The following is a 21407-nucleotide window of genomic DNA, read 5'->3' as shown; positions in this document are numbered from 1 at the left end:
CAGTTGGTTGACTTCAGCTCAGGTCATGATCTCATGGTTTGTGGTTTCGAGCCCTGCACCGGGCTCTGGGCTGACAGCTCAGAGCCTAGAGCCTAGAGCCTGGAGCCTGGAGCCTGGAGCCTGGAGCCTGGAGCCTGGAGCCTGGAGCCTGGAGCCCGGTTCAGGTTCTGTCTGTCTTTCTCCCTCTCCCTCTGTGCCCCTTCCCCACTTGTGCTCTCTCTCTCTCCCAAAAATAAACTTAAAAAACAAAATAAAATCATCATTAGTAAGTTACTTAAATTTCCCTAAATTATTTAAATATGTACCAATATTACATTATCATTATATCATCAGTGATACTTTAAAATAGTTCACTGGCTAAATGTACTACATTTAAATTCTTGATTACCTCTGTTCCTGAAATATAATAAAAGTTTGAGTAATTGGGGAAAAAAAAAAAGCTCACTGGCTTCCCACTGATGCTCACAGAATAAAATTTAATCACTGTGCTGTGTCCTGCAAGGCCTGTTGCATGAAAACTGGCTCTTACCTACTTCTTAAGTACATTTCACACCACTCTATGCTTTCTGAGCTATGATCCAGCTTTTTTTCTGTTTCAAGTGTGCCAACATTACTTCAGGGACTTGGTACATGCTGCCCTTCTGCTTGGACTGCTCCTCCCTTGTTCTCTGCATTTCTCACTACGCACGGTAGCCGTCACTCACTATTCATTCCTCCTAGTGTCTATTCTGTTCAAATATCACCACCTTAAGGAGGCCATCCCTGACCATCCTATCTAAAGGAGTCCATTCTACCCACCAGTGTTACTTTCTATCTTAACATTCTTTATTTGGTCTCCCCCTTTTCTCTAGTAGAACGCAACCTGCAGAGAAATGGAGATTTTTTTTTTCTTGGTTGTTCATGGCAATAACCTCTGACACTTACTAAAATCTGGATTTACCATTTACTCATCTTCTGGACTCTTAAGTTCCATAAAAGGCAGGAGCCATGTGTTTTAGTTTATTATTACTTTCCCAGTGTCCTTCACACTGTGTGGCACACAGCAATTTGTTGATATTTGCTGAATTACTATGAGAAAAGGAGCCTAAGAAGTAAAATTAAGAATAGATGGCACTGCAGAACCCAAGAGGGAAAATTTTAAGGAGGAAAAGGCCAAATATCTTGCCACTATGTTCTGACTTTCGTCTTCCTTATCTCTGCCTGAGCGTTGTTGATCTTACTGTCCTCTCCAAGTAAGCCATCCACAGTTGCCCCAATTAATAGTTCTGCTTTCCCAGCCATTCAGCACCCACCTGGAGGAAATGCTTTTATAAAAGAATTCTTTTTTTTTTTAAACTTTATTTAATTTTTTTTTTTTTAATGTTTATTCATTTTAGAGACAGAGAGAGACAGAGCATGAGTGGGGGAAGGTCAGAGAGAGAGGGAGACACAGAATCCGAAACAGGCTCCAGGCTCCGAGCTGTCAGCACAGAGCTCGATGCGGGGCTTGAACTCACGGACCGCGAGATCACGACCTGAGCCGAAGTTGGTCGCCCAACCGACTGAGCCACCCAGGCGCCCCTTTTATAAAAGAATTCTTAAACTGGAGAGTAAGAGAAAAGGAATCAGAACAAAGAAAAATTAGTCAAAGTATCTCTTCTTAGGGAACGCTACTTGATGTGCCCACTTTTAGAAGGAGGATCACTATTTCTTCAATGGTAATCAGCACATCTGAAGTAATCAAAATGGTAATTCACAGGCTAACTTCGCAAAAAAGAAACAGCTTTAGTTGAACATGTAATTATTACAAGATATTGTGTCAATTATGAAGGTATCTATCCCAAAGGACTGGTGATCTAGCTGAAGTCAAGTAGTAGCCTTCTATTAAAATATCATTTGGGAATTGAAGAAGGTTGCTTAAAACCAGTTAAAGAGACTCAATACTGACATGTATGACTAAATACTAAAACTGAAGTTTTAGCTGGGGAAGAAACAGGGGTGGAATGGGTCAAGTTATTATACCTACACAGTTACCAACAGTCCAAGACACAGATGACTGTTCAGTAACTTTGTATTAACATGATTCTCTAGCCATTAGGATGACTAAAACCTGTCAGGAGGCTGACAGCAGATATAGGCACTTTTTACAAGTCACATTGTAATGATTATACTATGTGAGTAGAGATCATGTTGCTATCCTAAAAGAGTAGATGAGGACTCTCAGCTTTTGAATGCCTGAAGCCACTTCCTTGGCATGGGGCGGCGGGGGGGGGGGGGGGTTAGAGGGGTCAGTAGGTAGCTATTTCAAATTCTAAGCATTTTATTGTTGGGAGTTTGGCAAAACCTTTAGATTTAAGATGCTTCCCGAACTCTGAGGGCTAATCCTTGATGAAATCTTCATTCATATGGTCTCAAAAACAGTTCAAAGTCTTCTGTTAAGTACTCAGTTCTTTAAAAACAAACAAACAAACAAAAAAAGCATTTCAGGATATATAGGATATATTTTGATAATGCTCTCACTGGCCAGGTAAAACCTGAGAAGGTATATCCTTAGAGTTAGTGCCAATCTCTAAATCCCAAGGATCTCATTGGCAGTCATGGCTGCTCAGGATACACTGGATACAATGCAGTCTATTTGATAATTATGGGACAGCACTCATCTTCAAACACTGCTCTAAATTTGAGAACACTGATGAAATCAGGGGCGCCTGGGTGGCTGAATTGGTTAAGCGTCCAATTCTTGATTTTGGCTCAGGTCATGATCTCATGGTTCATGAGTTCCAACCTTGTGTCAGGCTCTGTGCTGGATTGGGATTCTCTCCCTACTCCCTCCCTCTCAAAACAAATAAACATTAAAAAAAGAAAGAAAGAAAGAAAGAAAGAAAGAAAGAAAGAAAGAAAGAACTGATGAAATCATACTTGAGCTTGAATTCACTAAAAAGCACTGACAGTGAAACAAAGCAGACTTATTTGTAAAGTGAATTTACTGATCAATAAACTGTGTCACTTAATGGTAGGTATTGTATCCTGTTCATTTCTGTTCACTGGCCAAAGCCAGTATCTGGCATAAAACAGGACTTAATAAACATCTGTTTAGTGCAATGTTTAATATTTTGTTGGAACAGTAAGCAAATGACCCTCACAGAGAGTATGGAGTTGATGATTTGTGGCTATTAAGAAATCTATTCAGTTTCTTTCTTGTCAAATTTCACCACTATCTAGGTGCTATCAGTCTCGGAACTATTGCCAACTCTTGTCAGAGCAGTATTCTCAATACTACTGTATTGTTAACAGTATCTTATTTTGCTCCCATACTAAAATATGCTTTCAGTGAATGGCTTCCAAAGTTTTTGGAATGGTTTTCCACAGTATTGTGGAAGTCACAATAGAAATCAATTTGGATGCTTAGGAATATTCACCAAAAGCCACCACCTCTCCTTCCTTTTACAGTCCGAAGGTGGGATGGGCCATCGATATAACCAGTCCAATACAAAATGATAATGCTGTCCCTGTGTCCTGCTAGTCTAAAGGTAGGCTGGTCTCTTGTAGGACTTTGCCAGAAGGAAAAGCTCAGAAACAGAAAATGTCAACAAGGCCATGAAACTGAGAAGGCTCTTGTGGTCTGAGAGTTGGGAATGTATAATCAGGCGGCCTTCAGCTTTGACTTATATAGCCAGGACTCTTACCAAATTTTTCTGAGGAATATCATTTTAAACCTCTCATTTACTATTAACTTTACTAACATTCGGAAACATATTTTCCACATATATTTTAGAATGAAGAATACAGGGAAAAACGCTTTGCCTAGCTCAACTTAGGACAGATATACTACCTCTCTGGTCAGACTAGGAGAAACTTGGAAAAGAATGCCATAGCCTTTGGGTTGATCAAATCCTGATAATCTGAATGGGGAAGTACTGAAACAAGTACTCCAAACTATTGTTATTGAAGTCAATCTCTAAGTCTAGCAAGATCTGAAGAAAGAAGTACAGCTCAAGTCTTGAGAATATACTGGGAGATCTGGTAAGTCAAGAAAGGATTCTAAAGTGGTTTTTTTTTGTTTGTTTTATTTTGGGGGGGGGGGGAGAGAGAGACAGAGAGAGAGAGAGAGAGAGAGAGTGAATATCTTAAGCTGGACTTGATTCCACAACTCTGGGATCATGACCTGAGCCAAAAATCGAAGTTGGATGTTTAACTGACTGAGCCAACCAGGTGCCCCAAAGATTCTAAATTCTTTTTAAAAAATGTTTATTTATTAATTTCAAGAGAGAGAATCCCAAACAGGCTCCACACTGCCATCAAGGAACTTGATGTGGGGCTTGATTGCATGAACTGTGAGATCGTGACTTGAGCCAAAATCAAGAGTTGCACACAACCAACTGAGCCACCCAGGGGTTCCCTGAATTCTTATATAGACTGGTCTTTATTTCAGATTCGGGTTTTTTACTGATATAGGATTTAATCATCTCCCACAGCAAAAACCAATGCTGGAAACAATCTATAATTCTAGTCCTAGAGGCGCCTGGGTGGCTCAGTCGGTTTGAGCATCCGACTTTAGCTCAGGTCATGATCTCACAGTTCATGAGTTCGAGCCCCACATTAGGCCCTGCTCAGAGCCTGGAGCCTGCTTCAGATTCTGTGTCTCCCTCTCTCTCTGCCCCTCCCCTGCTCACACTCACTCTCTCTCTGTCTCTCAAAAATAAAAAACTTAAAAAAAAAATTCCAGTCCTAGGTAAGGAATATGGGTATATCTTGTGTATCTCCCATAATTATGGTATTGGCCTACAGCCAAGAATAGGAAATGCTATTGAAATGTTTTTGGAGGTCTTCAACAGCACCGTTTTGGGAAAGGATATGAATGGCAATCACAAAAGCTATTATATCTTTGGTAGCTGAGCTGTTAAAACCTTCAATTGGGGGTAAACATTCCACTTTCTTATACCAATCCAGATTCTGACCTGTTGGTCCAGTTGCCCACCTGTATGCAGGAATCCTTTCCACATTTCTGAAAGATGCCAATCCAACCACTGTTTGGACACTTGCAGCCAATTCCACAGTTAAATAGATTGTTAAAGTCAGTCTGACTCCTTGTAACCTTTCACCTACTGGCCCCGGTTTTGATTGCCCAAGCCACTTAAGTCATATCCAATATCCATTTCACTCTTCTACTTGTCTTCTACATATGTGAAGACAGTAACATTCTGTCTAACACTGTCTAACCTTAGTCTTCTTTCATCCCTAAAGTAACTCTAGTTTTTGTATCTGTTGCTTTTATAATAATTTCCAGATGCTCTAATTCCACTACCTTCCTCTGAATAAAAAACCAAACTGAACCAAAAAAATAAAACAAACAACCCTTTGCAATTCACTCCATTGAATATAAGAACTGAAACTGAGTCTGACTAGTCCAATGTAGATGGCTGAGTAGCACACAACTGCAGAACAAGTGATACCTTGTTTAGCTAGAACTCCACAATGCAAGCTCTTTTCAACTTGTCATTCTCCAATAACATACAACTATGTACCTCATCTCTTCCCACCATTTCTATACCTGAATTCTTTAAACCTAATAAATGATTTTACATATTTCTCTACTGAATGATACCTCTCCGCACACCCCAAAGACCGAAGTCATGGAATTCTATCCCCACCCCCAACCCCATCCTAAGCTTCTACAGCACGCTATGTACTTCTTTGGCTGTGACAGACAACAACATGGCTTTTTCCTAAAGTTTCTGTCCCTCTTCTTCATCTTTCAGAAATAAATTCAGAGAACCAATCTCCTTTACTGAAAACTGCTGTTTTCTAGGGGATTACACTGTCAAGAATTTCAGGTGTTATTGCTTTTAGCAAAATTAGAGCTGCAGTCTCCCTACCATCAACTTGCCGCTACAAGTTTTGTGATGCATTACAAAAAAATCATTCATATCCTGTGTGTGTGGTGGGGGACTGAAGAGGAAACAATTTTTCTCATAAGAAATGGCTTCTTAAAGAGTATTTATCTAGAGGAAATGCAATCTAGTTTAATAATAAAAAGCACCTAATAGGAAAAAAGTTCCTATTTATGTTATTTTTCATTAACAGAAGAACTTAACTCCTTTGGGGTTAGTAATTTATTCTTTATAGCTAAATATTTTAGACCCTTAACCGACTGAGCCATACCAAATTTTTCTAAACTGTTCTTCTATCATGATTCATTTCCTTGGTCAGAGATCTCTCATTCCTATTCCCTGGACATCAAAACAGAAAGACAAAAACATGTCCCCTTCCCCCTTTAATTGGCTTAAAAGTATATATATATATTTTTCTGGGCTCCTGGATAGTTCAGTTGATTAAGCTACACATAATTCCAGCTCATGATCTCAGCTCAGGTCCTGATCTTAGGGTTGTGAGTTCAAGCCCCTCATTGGGCTCTGTGTTGGGCACGAAGCCTACTGAAAACAAAACAAAACAAAACATTTTTCCCCTTTGTACCTTACTCTATAATGTACAAACACAAGAAACTACTTGGTCAGGCAGTCACATAGTCCCCACACCTACAATGAGCTTCCAACGGCGTGTTTACATGCATATCAACATGACTGACAGCTATCTACAAGAGATTATTAAATGTATTTTCCATACGTAAGAGTAAATGCAGCTAAATGCATTTATTTAAAAATTAAAACAGGTTCTGGGGTGTCTGGGCAGCTCAATTAAGTGTCCAACTCTTTTTTTTTTTTCAACGTTTTTTATTTATTTTTGGGACAGAGAGAGACAGAGCATGAACGGGGGAGGGGCAGAGAGAGAGGGAGACACAGAATCGGAAACAGGCTCCAGGCTCCGAGCCATCAGCCCAGAGCCTGACGCGGGGCTCGAACTCACGGACCGCGAGATCGTGACCTGGCTGAAGTCGGACGCTTAACCGACTGCGCCACCCAGGCGCCCCAAGTGTCCAACTCTTAATGTTCGGCACAGGTCACAGTCTCACGGTTGATGGGATCTAGCACGAAGCCTGCTTGAGATTCTCTCTGTCCCTACCCTGTTTACGCTCTTTCTCTCTCTCTCTCTCTCAAAATAAATATAAACTTAAAAACAAAAAACATATTTTGTCATTAATAACTCAGATTGAATTTACAAAACGAATTTTTAAATAAGTTTCTCATATGCCTGGGTTTAAATGCAGGGCTTTTATTTTTAATGCTCTGATTTAATGTACACCATTCACAATTTTTATTTTATTATTCTCCCTTTGTACCTTAAATTCTTAGTCATATGACCTGTACCAGATAATTTGGGTAAATAGTGAGATAGATTGGTTCCTAAAACAAGTTTTTTTACTTCAGTCTGAGTCACATGAAATCTATGTAAAAAAGTACTTCGAAATGTTGGGACAGAACCGAGGGTGGGATTGTGGGGGAGGAACAAGGTCAATAAGAAAAGCTAATCCCATAATCTCTAAATACTACTATTTTCAGACATGAACTCATTAATACACCAGATTCTTGAAAGGTAGCAACTAAGATCTTGCTTGGTTATTTTTATCCCACAGATCAAGTGAACAGAATCTAAGTAACACTACCCTTTGGATTACTTATCAGTTGGTTATGAGTTTGCCAAATCAGTTGCTTAAATGTTGACTACATGGCCAAATGAGACAACCCAAATTAGCTGAGAAAAGACTAAAATTTTAGGCAAAATGGCAAACAGGTGAGATCTGACTTTCCCCCTTTCCTTTCTGCTGCCCACAGGCTGTTTCTAGTTCTCCCACCATACCTTCCTCTTAAAAAGGCTCCCCAATAGGAACCCAACAAAGTTGTACCTGATATAGAAAGCATTACCTCTTAGTAGTATTTAGATTTTAAAACAGGGCAAGTTAAAGCAAACAAATCGAGTAAAAGCAATTATCTGTGAACAAGGAAATTTTTCTTACACTCTTTCTCGCTCATCATGCCTACTCTAAAAGAAGGGAATGCTTTAAAACTCATCCTTCTGCTTTTTTCAAAATTGTTTTAAACAACCATGTAATACAAAAAAAAAAAAAAAACAAAACAAGATTATCCTAAGTATGAGAACCCACTCCCATTTTCAATCATGCATGGCTCACTTGAGGATATATAACCTCTCCTCGAAGCGAAAAGTTTAAATGCTTTATGGAAATAAACTGAGTGTCTCATTTCTAGTTCTTTTAAATTCTTCAATTAAACCTAGTACACTTATAAAGCCAACCTAGTAAATAATTAAGTAAAAGTAATTCAAACAATCTAAACTCAGAATGAGGCGAGGTTAGTCCCAACTTCAGTTCTAGATGCAAGTTCAAGTTCCTGTACCATCTTTTCCCTCATCCTACCACTGTCCACCCCAACTTGTGAGTGTTAATGTAGCAGCCACTACCCACCCGCACCCAGCCCAAGTCAGATCTCAGGTTTCCCAAACTTGACTATTTCCAGTTCTAGCCTCTCCAGAAACTTGCTAATGATTGACGACCCTGATAAACCCATTAACACTAACGTGTCAACGGCTAATTAAGCTACTCCTCCTGAATTACATCGTCACATTTTACAAAGGAAGAGCTGTAGTGGAACTTGCAAGAACGACAGATTTTGGAAGATCACTGGCCTTTCAAATCACAGTCTACTAGGTCCCCTACTCTTTCTTGTGTCTGGAAGTCTTTGAGAGTAGCAAGACCGGAAGTTGGTACAGGTATTGTTGATACAAAACAAAGCAAAAAAAAAAAAAAAAAAAAAAAAAAAAATTCCAGGGAGTGGGACACGCTCGCCCCCTAGCCCCAAGTCCTCGCCTCGGTCCCCAATCGGCGAGAGCGAGACGACCAGCACCCGAGTCCTACGAGGAAAAGCAGAGGACCACCGTGTCTGCTTTCAGGCCTGAGAGCCCGGGTGCGCAGGTGGGGCGAGGCGAGGAGGCACTGGTCCCGGTTACCTGCGGCGAAGTGGAGCGGGGTGGATTTCCTGCCCGCCGTGTCGCGGCTGTTCACCTTCTCGGGGGTCACTAGCCTCTTGACTCGCTCCACGTCCCCGTTGCGGCACGCCTCGAACAGCTCGCGGGCAGCCGGCTCCACAGCCTCGGCCGCCGCGCCCGCGCAGGCCGCGCCCCCGCCGGCGCAGCGGCGGCCCGACATGATCCTGGCCGCCGCCGCCGCCGCCAGCAGCAGCGCCAGCAACGGCAGCAGGAGCCCCGGCCCTGCGAGCAAGAGGGCGAGGCCCCCCGGAGGAGACGCGCTCAGGGCCCGGGCCGCTGGGCTCCCTACTGTCACCGGGGTCGGCGCAGTCCCATGGCCACGCTGCCGCGCGCCCCTCGCTTGGCCCCGCGACCCCCGGGTGCCCCGCGGCGGCGGCAGAGGCAGCACGAACCCGCCGTTCGAGCCCCGAAGCGACGCGGCGGCGGAAGCTGGCAAGGCCCCTCCTGCCAGCTCCGCTGAGCCCTGGGAGGGCACGTGACGTGGTGCCGCGCTTGCGCAGTGGTCCGCGACCGGCCCGGCAGGTTTCTGCGAGCGGGGCGGCGCGGAGGGGTTTGTGGGAAATGCGAGGCGAGGACCTTTGGCGGCGAGAGGAGAAGGGGCTTCGTCCCACCGCCATCTTTGCAGTGGGTTTTGCTGAAGTCGAATGATTGTTTCTTGCCTTTTTTTTTTTTTTTTTTTTTTTTAAGGCATGGTTTTCCTGAGCTGAATTTCCTTATTGTTGTACACTGAAAAGAGCGCTTGAAAGGTTTTCCCCGATCTTGCATATTTTTTTTAGAATTCTTAGTCTCCACTTTTCAGTTTCCACAATCCCTTTCTCCTGGGGGTGGGGTGAGGGCGGGGGATTTCTTTTCTGTTTACTGTCTCTTCCCTTCCCCTGCAACTGCTGTTTTGTTGCTTCTTGTAAGTCACTTCTCGAAAACGAATGAGTTGCTTTCCACTTCATGGGAAGTTTGGATGAGCTGCCCCAAGTTCATTTAAAGGAAATTAGGAGAGCGATGAAAGTTTGTTCCTATTCTAAATTATTGAGAGGGATGGCTCTGATTAATTACTCTTGCTATCGTTATTAGCTCAGAACTAACGGGCCCATACATATATCAATATTGTACTGATTTGAATGAGGTGTGGATACACTGGGTATACGGATGGCTGACAAATTTAATGATTTGCGATGTGTATGTAGACCACAGAAGCAAGAAAACCACAGAGATAATTGTCACGGTTAAGGTAGTGATCTAGCCAGGCGCCTGGGTGGCTTAGTCGGTTGAGCCTCTAAGTTTGGGTCATGATCCCAGGGTCGTGGGATGGAGCCCTGCCTGGGGGGGGGGGTGGGGGGTGGGGGGGTGTCTTTGCTCTTTGCTGATAGCACAGAGCCTGCTTGGGATTCTCTCTCCCTCTCTCTTTCAAAACTAAGAGGAAAAAAATGGTAGTGATCTAGCTATTTATCATTCCCTACTCCCTGCCCTGGCCTCTGGGAACTTTTGAAAGTTAAGATATGCTTACATGAAATGATACATGTTGACCTTTGGCATGCTGACAGGCATTTTCCCCCTGTGGTCTTTAACTTCTTAACCTGTTTTTCAGGAAATTCAGTTTCTATTGGGTTGATTCACTACTGTGCAAGAAGACAGAGAATATGCACTTTTAGGAAGGAACCTTTTTATACATATGTAAGTTATATAACTACATATAAATAATATATTTAGTATAAATTTAAATTATGTTGCATATTAATAAAATGAATATCTATGAATACATAAGACCTATGACACCAATACTGTTGCATCTTTTTTTCCCCGTTTCATCCACCTGCCAAATGTATTCCTAATTTTATTATTCCCTATTTACTGATTAGTTCTTATTAATCCCTTCCCACGTGTGTATCTCTCAACAACATATTGTTCAGTTTTACTCGTTTGGAAGCTTTATAAAAACGTCAGTCTTGGGGCACCTGGGTGGCATATTCGGCTAGGCCGAATTCGAGACTCTTGATCTCCGCTCAGGTCATCATCTCACTGTTTGTGGCCCCACATCAGGCTCTGCACTGATGGCTCCGAGCCTGCTTGGGATTTGATCTCTCCTTCTCTCTGCCCCTCCCTTGCTTGTGCTCTCTTTCTCAAAATAAATAAACTTAAAAAAATTTAAAAAACAAAAATAAAAAAATGTCAGTCTTTGTGGTGTTTTTTTCACTTAAGGATACATATGTAAGTCGCATGCATGCATTTTCATTGCTTTATAGAGTTGCCTTGTAGGAACACACCACAAATTTACAATTTTATGGGCCACTAGGTTTGCTCCGATTTTTGTTACTATGAACATTCTTATACATTCTCTTGGTATGCGTGTGCAAGAATTAATGAGAGGTTTTCAAACTTTTTCACCATTACTCATAGTGTAAGAAATGCAATTAGTGTCTTCCACCAGTAAATATACATACATAAAACAAAAGTTTCACAAAATAATAAAACAACATTTACTTCTCCAGGGCTAATTGTGACTCTTAGTAAATGGATTACAGAACTCACAAATGAGTGTGGACTCAAGGTTTTAAAAGCACTGCAGGAACCAACTACCTAGGACTGGAATTACTGAATCTTAGGGAAAATGAATTCACTTTACAAGGTAATGCCAAATTGTCCTTCAAAAGAGATTGTTAATAATTTACATGCCCCCAGCAGCATGTTTTTTAAAAGTCTCTGTCTCATCAATTCTTAGTATTGTCAGATTAACTTTTCCAATACATATAGTGGATGTAAATGGTATCTCAAAAAGGTCTTAGCATTTTTAAAAACCGAATGATCATTAGGAAAATGCAAATCAAAACCACAGTGGGATACTACTGCACATCCATCAGGATGACTACTATCAAAAAGCCAGAAAATAATAAGGGCTGGTAAGGATGTAGAGAAATTTTATAAGTCTTGTGCGCTGTTGGTGGGACTATAAAGTGGTGCACCTACTGGGGAAAGCAGTATGATGTTTCCTCAAAAAATTTAAAATCACACTACCATATGATCCAGTAATGCCTCTTGCATATATACAGAAGAATTGAAAGCAGGCTCTCTAAGAGATATTTGCACACCCATGTTCACAGCAGCATTATTCACAATAGCCAGGAGGTAGAAACAACTTATGTGTTCACAGCAGATGAATGGATAAACAAAATGTGGTATATATGTACCATAGAATATTATTCCATCTTTTAAATTTTTTTATTTTTATTTTTTTAAGTTTATTTATTTTTGAGACAGAGAGAGACAGAGCATGAACGGGGGAGGGTCAGAGAGAGAGGGAGACACAGAATTGGAAGCAGGCTCCAGGCTCTGAGCCATCAGCCCAGAGCCCGAGGCGGGGCTCAAACTCACAGACTGTGAGATCGTGACCTGAGCCGAAGTCGGACGCTCAACCGACTGAGCCACCCAGGCGCCCCTATTCCATCTTTTAAAAAAGAAGGAATTCCTGTCATATGTTGTAACATGGATGAAGCTTGAGGACAAGTGAAATAAGCTGGTAACAAAAAGGATAAACACTGTATGATCCCATTTATATAAAGTGGACTAGTTTGTTAGGGTTGCTGTAAGATATTTTTTCTATACCTTAGAAAAAATAAGTAGAAAATATAATTTTAAAGTCTATTGTGGACAATTTCAAACATGCACAAAAATAAGGAGAATAGTATAATGAACTCCCACGTATCTATTACCCAGCTTCAACACTTGTCACTATTTTGCCATTCTTCTTTTAGCTCTTCCTCATTTGTAAAATAAACTATTTAAAATGATTTTTATTAACTTTTAAACAAACGAAACATCATGTCACTTTACCAGTAAATATTCAAATATAAGTTTGTAATACATAAAGGTCTTACTTTCTTTTACCATAATGAATACCATTTAAACATATTAACCTAACCAAATTCACATCAATACCTTAGTATCATCTAATATTCAGCCTGTATTAAAATGTCTCCAAGTGCTTTAAAAAATTTTTTTACAGTAGTTTGATAAGCCATATTTTTTAAAAAAGTTGCTACTTATGATAGCAATAAAACTAGAATGTGCAAGACCTGTATGAAGGAAACGATAAAACTTTATTGAAATTCACTAAAGAAGACCTAAATAAATGGAGAGATATGCCATGGCCAAGGATGGGAGGACTCAATATGATTAACATAGCAATCCTTCCCAGATTGATCCATAAATTCAATGCAAGTCTCATCAAAATCCCAATGGGGTTTTCAAGGAACTCGAGACGGATCCTAAAACGTATATGGGAGACCAAATCTAAAAAAAAAAAACCAAAAAAAACCAAAAAACAAAGAAGAGTTAGGTGTGAGGTTTGCCCTACCTGATATCAAAATTTATTACCAAGTTGTACTAAGCTAGTATTGGAGGATGTGTTACGATATAGTGGAGGAGGAATATCTAAATCAATCAATGGAATGAAATATAGTCCAGAAATAGACTCATGAATACATGGAGGCTTGATGTGGCCCTGCAGCTCTCATCTGAAAGGTGGGAGTTCTTAATGAATGGTGACAGGACAATGCAAATATACTTAACGCTTCTGTACTGTACACATAAAAATGATTGAGATGATGTAAAAATGCAAATAAAGTTGTGTATCTCTTCATATGTTTACAGCCTATTTGTACTTACTCTTCATTAAATGCTTACTTATATCTTTAGCCCATTTTTCTGTTGGGTTGTTTGCCTTCTACTACTGAGCTCTGGGAATTCTTTATACATTCTGGATACTAATCCTTTGTCAGTGTTGAAACTACCTCCTCCCAGTTTGTGGTTTGCTTGTTTACTTTCCCAAAGAAAAGACGTCTCAATTTTAATATAGTTGAATTATGAATATTTTCATCTACTTTGTGTCACTGTGTGTGTTTATTTAAGAAAATTTCCCTTATCCTAGGATGGAAACACGTCCTTTATTTTCTCCTACAAGTGAAAATTTTTGCCTTTTACATGTAAGTGTCCTTAATCCTTCTGGACTTGATTTTGGAGTACGGTATGAGATAGGTATTCAATATCCTTTATTTTTTTTCATAGAGAGAGCAAATTGATTGTTGATATTTAGATTTAATGCTGCCATGCATTAAGGTTTGGAGGGGATTTGGAGATAGGGTAAAATGCATTTTGCACATGGGATGGATGTGAGTCTGGGAGAGCCCGAGGGCAGACTATACATACTGAGTTGAATAGTATCTCCTCTAAAATCATGTGCAATTTGAATCTCAGTATGTGACCTTATTTGGAAATAGGGCCTTTGCTGATGTAATTAAGTTGAGGTCATACTGGATTAAGATGGGCCCCAACTACAACCACTAGAGCCCTTACAAGAAAGATAAGGACACATAGACACAGACACATAGGGGAAAATTCATGTGAGGATTGCTGGCAATCGCCAGTAGCTAGAAGAAGCATGGGAAGTTCTTCCATAGAGTGTTTCAGAGAAAGCATGGACCTGCTGAGACCTTGATTTCAAACTTCTAGCTTCCAGGATTATGAGACAATACATTTCTGTTATTATGAGCCACCTAGTTTGTGGTACTTCGTTACAACAGTCCTGGGAAATTAATACACAGAGCCACTGATGGTTGTAAGAAATGCTTGTCAGACACAGGTATGTATAGGATTGACAGCTCACAAGATAATGGTAGACTGGGCAGGTAGGTTGGTCAAATGAACGAGTGGTGAGGGAACTCTTTAGGCTTACTAAGTGACCTCTGCTCAAGTGTGATGTTGCAGGAGCTTGGGAAGGAGACAGCCACTGCAAAATGATTTAGCGAGGAAGTTTTGGCTTGGTATTTAACTTGCTACCTAATGGGAACTGATTATATGTGCATTTACTTTTCACCTGTGTATTCCTTTGAATTCCTCTGATTAAATAGGGATGGTATTTTGACTTTTCAATGTCTATGTATTTTCAGTTATTTTATGTTCGCCAGAGACAAAAAATCCGGCACATTTTGTTATTGCTAAAGCCGATAGAAACACATCCTCATCATATTTTGTAAAAACAAAACCAAAAACAAAGCACACACAAAAAACTTCTGTATTTTTTCTTTTCCCAGAATGTTTGTTGCTGAAAGTTTGAAAAATGGAGGTCAGCAAAAGAGAAAAATACATCAACAAAGGTTAACACACACGTACTTATGTTAATGTTTGTGTCACAACTTGAGTTCTTTGGGAAGCTGATTCTGAGACAGAGATTGGCGTGCAAGACATTTATTAGTCAGCGGTCTTTATTGGGGAGGTGAATGAAACAGGATTGGGTAGAGGGAGAAAGTTGAACTGAGATGCAGTCCCAATCAACCAACCTGATGACAAAGTCTGCATCTGGAATGGCCCTTCAAAACTATCCCAAGTCTGGGCAAGGGGAACAGATACTTATACCTCCTGCACCGATCAGTTACCGGATATGAGCTACCTTTGGAAGGAGGTATGATCTTGGGCCATTTTTCTTCAGGCAAAACAATGCCCAAAGAAAGCTGAGAGCTGAGGGCTGCCTTCCTGCAGCACTTCCAGCGGCTGAGGGAAGAAGTCCTCCATTTCTGGAGAGGGGTCTCAGTGGCAAATGCAGCATTTACCACATACAGCTACAGACCATTGAGTTAATCATAGAACACAGTTCATGGCTGCTATGGACTGAATGGGTCTCCACCAAAACTCGTATGTCGAAGCCCTGATCCCCAGTGTAAAGGTTTTTGGATGTGGAGCCTTTGGGAGGTAATTAGGCCATGAGTCCTCACAATGGGATTAGTGCCCTCAGAAGAAACACAAGAGAGATGATCTCTCCGCCATGTGAAGATCCAGCAAGAAGGCGGCCATCTGCAAACCAAAAAGAGGGCTTTCACTGGACGTGAATTTGCTGGCCCCAGCATCCAGAGCTGTGAGAAATACTTCTTATTTTGCATATTTATTTTTCTCATTCGTTTCTGGACAAAATAGTCCAATGATAAGTTCTATAATTTAAATGTATATTTTGTCATAGGACACACTAATTACAGTTGGGATTTAGAGACCATCATATACCTGATTTAAGAAAAACGATTGGGGTGCCTAGGTGGTTCAGTCGGTTAAGCATCTGACTTTTGATCTTGCCTCAGGTCATGATCTCAGGGTTAGTGAGTTAGAGCTCTGTGCTGACAGCTCGGACCCTGCTTGGGATTCTCTTTCTCTCTCTGCCCCTACCCTGCTTCTGCTCATGCATGCACTCAATCTCTCTCTCTCTCTCTCTGTCAATAATAATTAAAAAAGATAAATTCTCTTATTCAGCGGTTTAGCTTCCTGACTGATAATCAATAGCTTTAATGGAGGGGGAGCTCTAAAACTCTGTGCTTAGAACTTCTACTTTTATTTAGTATGATAGAGTAACTTATGGCACAATAATGCATCCTTTAAGAATAACTAGAGAGGTTGAATTAAAAAAAAAATCTTGGGGAAGACTGCGTGGCTCAGTCGGTTGAGCATCTGACTTCGGCTCAGGTCACGATCTTGCGGGTTGTGAGTTCAAGCCCCACGTCAGGCTCTGTGCTGCTGACAGCTCAGGGCCTGGAGCCCACTCTGGATTCTGTGTCTCCCTCTCTCTCTCTGCCCCTCCCCCACTCATGCTCTGTCTCTCCCTGTCAAAAATAAATAAACATTTAAAAAAATTAAAAAAAAAATCTTGAGTCTAGGGATGCTGCTAAGGCAACTTAGAACTTGAGAGGTCAAAATTCTGATCAGGGGAAAACCATGGAGAGCTGAACTAACAACCTGCAGTTGTGTTTTTTCCATGGGGAATTTCACAATTATGGATTCAAGGAATGTGGCTGAAAACCCATAAAATTCTTGGGGAAAGGGCCGCTGCTGGAAGGCAGAGAAACCATCAGAGCTTTTGGTGATCCTGTGGAGCTAAAGAGACTGAAGCCTGGCCGGGCAGAAAACTGATCCCCATTGGTTAGTTTTTTTCCAAGCTATTTTGATGAATTCTGAACCTGCAAAGTATAGGAGGCAAGAAGCTGGGCAGAGGCTTTCTGAAAAGCAGAGTGGAGATTGTGGCCATCTCAGGCTACTAAAGTAACAAGGATTAGAGTTCAAGACAGGTCTGTAGAGTTCCAACCTACAGTCTGGGCAGTTCCCTGAGGTTCCGCCTCCATGACCTGTGGGAATGATGAAGGGGTAGAAAAAGCCTTTAGGAAAACTGCAGCCCGATACTGAGTCATTTCATTCCTGAGTAGATTAAGGTGATCAGCCCTAACTCTGCCTGCCTAGCAGAGTAAATGGAGAACATTCCTTGGAGATTCCCTCATCATCCAGAGCTTCTGTAAATTTTCAAACAATATCTGACTGTCAATCAAGAGGTATCAAGCATACCAAGGAACAGTACAAAATGACCAAAAACACAAGCGAAAGCTCAGACAGGTGATTCAGATTTATAGATATCAGCCAAATTTTAAGCATAACTTTGATGAATAGATATAAGAAAATAGAGAAAAAGAAGGAGAAGATGGATTAAGAAAAAGAGAATCTCAGCAGACACAAATGGGACATAGTGAACAGGTCTGACATATAGGTAAATTGAAGATCCAGCAGACTAAGAGAAAAAGGGAAAGCAGGGGCGCCTGGGTGGCTCAGTGGGTTAAGCGGCCGACTTCGGCTCAGGTCATGATTTCACAGCTCGTGAGTTCGAGCCCCACGTCGGGCTCTGTGCTGACAGCTCGGAGCCTGGAGCCTGCTTCGGATTCTGTGTCTCCCTCTCTCTCTGCCCCTCCCTTGCTTGTGCTCTGTCTCTCTCTGTCTCTCAAAAATGAATAAATGTAAAAAAAAATTTTTTTTTTAATATGTAGAATTAATATACAATAACAATAACACAAAAGGCAGGAAATGGTAAATGGGGTTAAAGTGTTCGAAAGTCCTGGATGTGAGGGTGATCTGGCTGCGACATCTGTCACCCCATTGATCGCCAGGCTTGATTCGGCTGATCTGGCTGGCTAGGCGGGTGTCCCCTTCCTCCCTCACCGCTCCATGTGCATCCCTCCTGAAGCTGTGCGCTCGGTCCAAGAGGATGACCTTCCCTGATAGAGGAGGACATTCTTCGGTCAAGGGTATAGGAGTAGGTGCACTCCCCTGCTAGAACCTCCAAACAAGCTTTCAAGGTCCATTTGTAGGAGAACGTAGGGTAGTCAAGCTTCCAAGATTCCAGACACATCCAAATGAGGCACTGCACGTGGCAGTCTGCCTTTCTTTAAAAAAAAAAAAAAAAAAAAAAAGTGCTCTAAAGTCCTAACATTGCCAGGGAAGTACTAAAAGTAATAAGTAATTTAAGGCTGTGTAGTGGCTTAAATTGTGTTCTTCCAAAAAGATACAGGGAAATTTGTAGCTTTAAGTTATTTTGAAAGAGAGAATGAGAGAGTGCAAGCTGGGGAGAGAGGCAGAAAGAGGGAGGGGGAGAGAGAGAGAGAGAGAGAGAGAGAGAGAATTCCAAGCAGGCTCCACACCGCCTACAAGCAGCCAGATGTGGGATGTGGGGCTCGAACCTATGAACCATGAGATCATGACCTGAGCAGAGACCCAGAGTCGGACGCTGAACCAACTGAGCCACACAGGTGCCCCAGAAATCCATAGTTGGAAATGAAAGACTGAAAATGAAGAAAGACTGAAAATGAAGTATTTAAATATTCATCTTGAGAATTTAGAAAAACAACAGCAAGATACACCTATAAAAGTAGGAGGAAGTAATTAAAGATGTGAACAGAAATTAATTCAATAGAGAGCAAATGCATAGTAGAGAAAAATGACAGGCACAAAAGTTGGGTCTTTGAAAAGACTAGTAAATTTGAGAGACCTCTAGCAAAGTAAGTCAGGGAAAAAAGATAGAGAAAGCACAAAATTCCAATATCAGTAATAAAAAGAGGCCATTGCTATAGATTATATAGGCATTAAAATATAATAAGATGATACACACAGCACAGAGTGTATAGTCAGTCCCATATCAACTAAATACGCTGATTCTGAAATTAAAAACTTTCTCATGAAGAAGTTTTCAGTCCCACATGGCCTTATGGGTAAATCCTTTCAAATATTTCAGGAAGAAATGACATTAATTTTATACAACTCCTCCAGAGAAAAGAAAAAGATGAAACACTTCCAATTCATTTTAAACATAACCTCTGGTACCAAAGCTTGAAAAGGACATTAAGAAATGAAATGAAAATTGGCCTATAAGGCCAATCTCTTCTAAGAAGAGATATGCAGGGGCGTCTGGGTGGCTCAGTCGGTTAAGCGGGTGACTCTTGAATTTAGGTCAGATCACGGCATCATGGTGGTGGGACTGAGCTCCGAGTCGAACCCTGTACTGGGTGTGGAACCTGCTTAAGATTCTTTCTCTCCCTCTCCCTCTGCCCTTCCCCTGCTGGTGCACACATTTGCATGCTTTCTTCCTCTCTCTCTCAAAAAAAGAAGAGATATGCAGAAATTCTAAACAAAATATGAGTACATTCAATCGATCAATGTGTACATAGGATGATGTATAATGACCAAACTAACTTTTGTTGAGGTTGGTTTGACATTTGAAAATTACCAGTGTATGGGGCGCCTGGGTGGCGCAGTCGGTTAAGCGTCTGACTTCAGCCAGGTCACGATCTCGCGTTCTATGAGTTCGAGCCCTGCGTCAGGCTCTGGGCTGATGGCTCGGAGCCTGGAGCCTGTTTCCTATTTTGTGTCTCCTTCTCTCTCTCTGCCCCTCCCCCGTTCATGCTATGTCTCTCTCTGTCCCAAAAATAAATAAAAAACGTTGAAAAAAAAATTAAAAAAAAAAAAAGAAAATTACCAGTGTAACTCACCATATTAACAGAAAAAAGAAGAAACTCATGATCATCTCAGTAGATGCAGAAGAAACATTTGATCACGCAAAAACCATTCGTGATAATTTTTTTAATGTTTATTTATTTTTGAGAGAGAGAGAGAGAGAGACAGAGTATGAGCAGGGGAGGGGCAGAGAGAGAGAGAGGGAGAGGGAGAGAGAGACAGAATCCTAAGCAATCTCCAGGCTCTGAGCTGTCAGCACAGTTTGAGCTGGGCTCAAACTCACGAGTGTGAGATCATGACCTGAGCTGAAGTTGGACACTTAACCGACTGAGCCACCCAGGTGCAATAAAACCATTCATGATAAAAACTCTTAGCAAATTTAGAGTAGAAGGAATTTCTTTTATCTGACAAGGAATATCTGCAAAAAACCTATGGGAAATATAATATTCAAGAGTGAATTATTTACAAACCCTCCCCTGAGATGGGCAGTGAGACATGGTTACCTTTTTTTTTTTAAAGGTTTATTTTTGAGAGAGAGAGCGAACAAGCAAGCGGGGGAGGGGCAGAGAGAGAAGGAGACACAGAATCCGAAGCAGGCTCCAGGCTCTGAACTGAGCTGTCAGCACAGAGCCCCACACGAGTGGGGTTCGAACCCGCGAATGGTGAGATCATGTCCTGAGCTGAAGTTGGACGCTTAACCAGCTGAGCCACCCAGGCGCCCCGACAAGGTTACCTTTTATTACCACTGCTACTCAGTACTATACTAGAGGTCCCAGGCAGTCCAAAAAAGGAAAAGGAAGAAGGGAACACATTAATCTCAGATGTCATGATTGTATATGTAGAACATCCAAAAGTGTTCATGAATTATTAAAACTAAATTTAAGCAAGGTTGTAGGATACATGTAGGATACATGATCGAAATGTAAAAATCAACTTGTATTTTTATCTACCAGTCACAAACAGTAGCAAATGAAATTTAAAAAGATGAAATCTCCAATTGCATCAAAAACATCACATACCTGGCAATAAATATAATAAAAGTTGGGCAAGACCATCACACCAAAGAACTACAAATCATTATTGAGAGAAACTAAAGACGATCAAATTAACAGAAGTCAGAGGAGGTCAAAGAGGAGTCACAGGAAGTTGGAACAACTGCAGGCCCCACGCGGTTCCCAGGTCAACAAGGGGAGCCGTGAGGTAAGAGAGAGAAGGGACAACGTGTACCAGCTAGAACAGTGCCTGCTGCGGAGTTCTAAACATGAAAATCATGGCTGCTGCGTCGCTTCTGCCCTCCAAATCTCAGGGTGGGGGGGCAGGGGGAGGGAAGAAAAGTAGGGGCACCTGGGTGGTGCAGTCGGTTGAGCGTTCAACTTCAGCTCAGGTCATGATCCCACAGTTCATGAGTTCGAGCCCCTCGTCAGGCTCTGTGCTGACAGCTCAGAGCCTGGAACCTACTTCGGATTCTGTCTCTCTCGCTCTCTCTCTCTGCCCTTCCCCTGCTCGTACTCTCTCTCTCTCTTTCTCAAATAAATAAACATTAAAAAAAATTTTTTTAAAGAATTATTTCTACTAATCAAATAACAAGTCATTAAATACTAATACGTAACAAAGCATTTAAAGGGAAGAAACAATCTCATTGATAACCAGAGGAGAAACTGTGTAGCACATGA

The 21407-nt window shown here is 41.3% G+C and overlaps 1 protein-coding gene across 2 annotated transcripts in view; it reads right to left on the bottom strand.

The window, feature by feature from the left end:
* Positions 1-9344, bottom strand: part of TNKS2 (tankyrase 2) — a 72030-nt gene extending 62686 nt beyond the window's left edge. For both annotated transcript variants that reach the window (XM_042959774.1, XM_007080094.3), the window contains exon 1: positions 8899-9344. In XM_042959774.1, the coding sequence (XP_042815708.1) occupies positions 8899-9097 (199 nt within the window). In that variant the 5' untranslated portion in view covers positions 9098-9344. The remainder of the gene's footprint in view (positions 1-8898) is intronic.
* Positions 9345-21407: the final 12063 nt, after the last annotated feature.

This window comes from Panthera tigris, chromosome D2 (genome assembly GCF_018350195.1).
Source record: "Panthera tigris isolate Pti1 chromosome D2, P.tigris_Pti1_mat1.1, whole genome shotgun sequence".
Lineage (NCBI taxonomy): Eukaryota > Metazoa > Chordata > Mammalia > Carnivora > Felidae > Panthera > Panthera tigris.
Note: the sequence above shows the minus strand (reverse complement) of the source record. Positions and strands in the feature narration are given on the sequence as shown.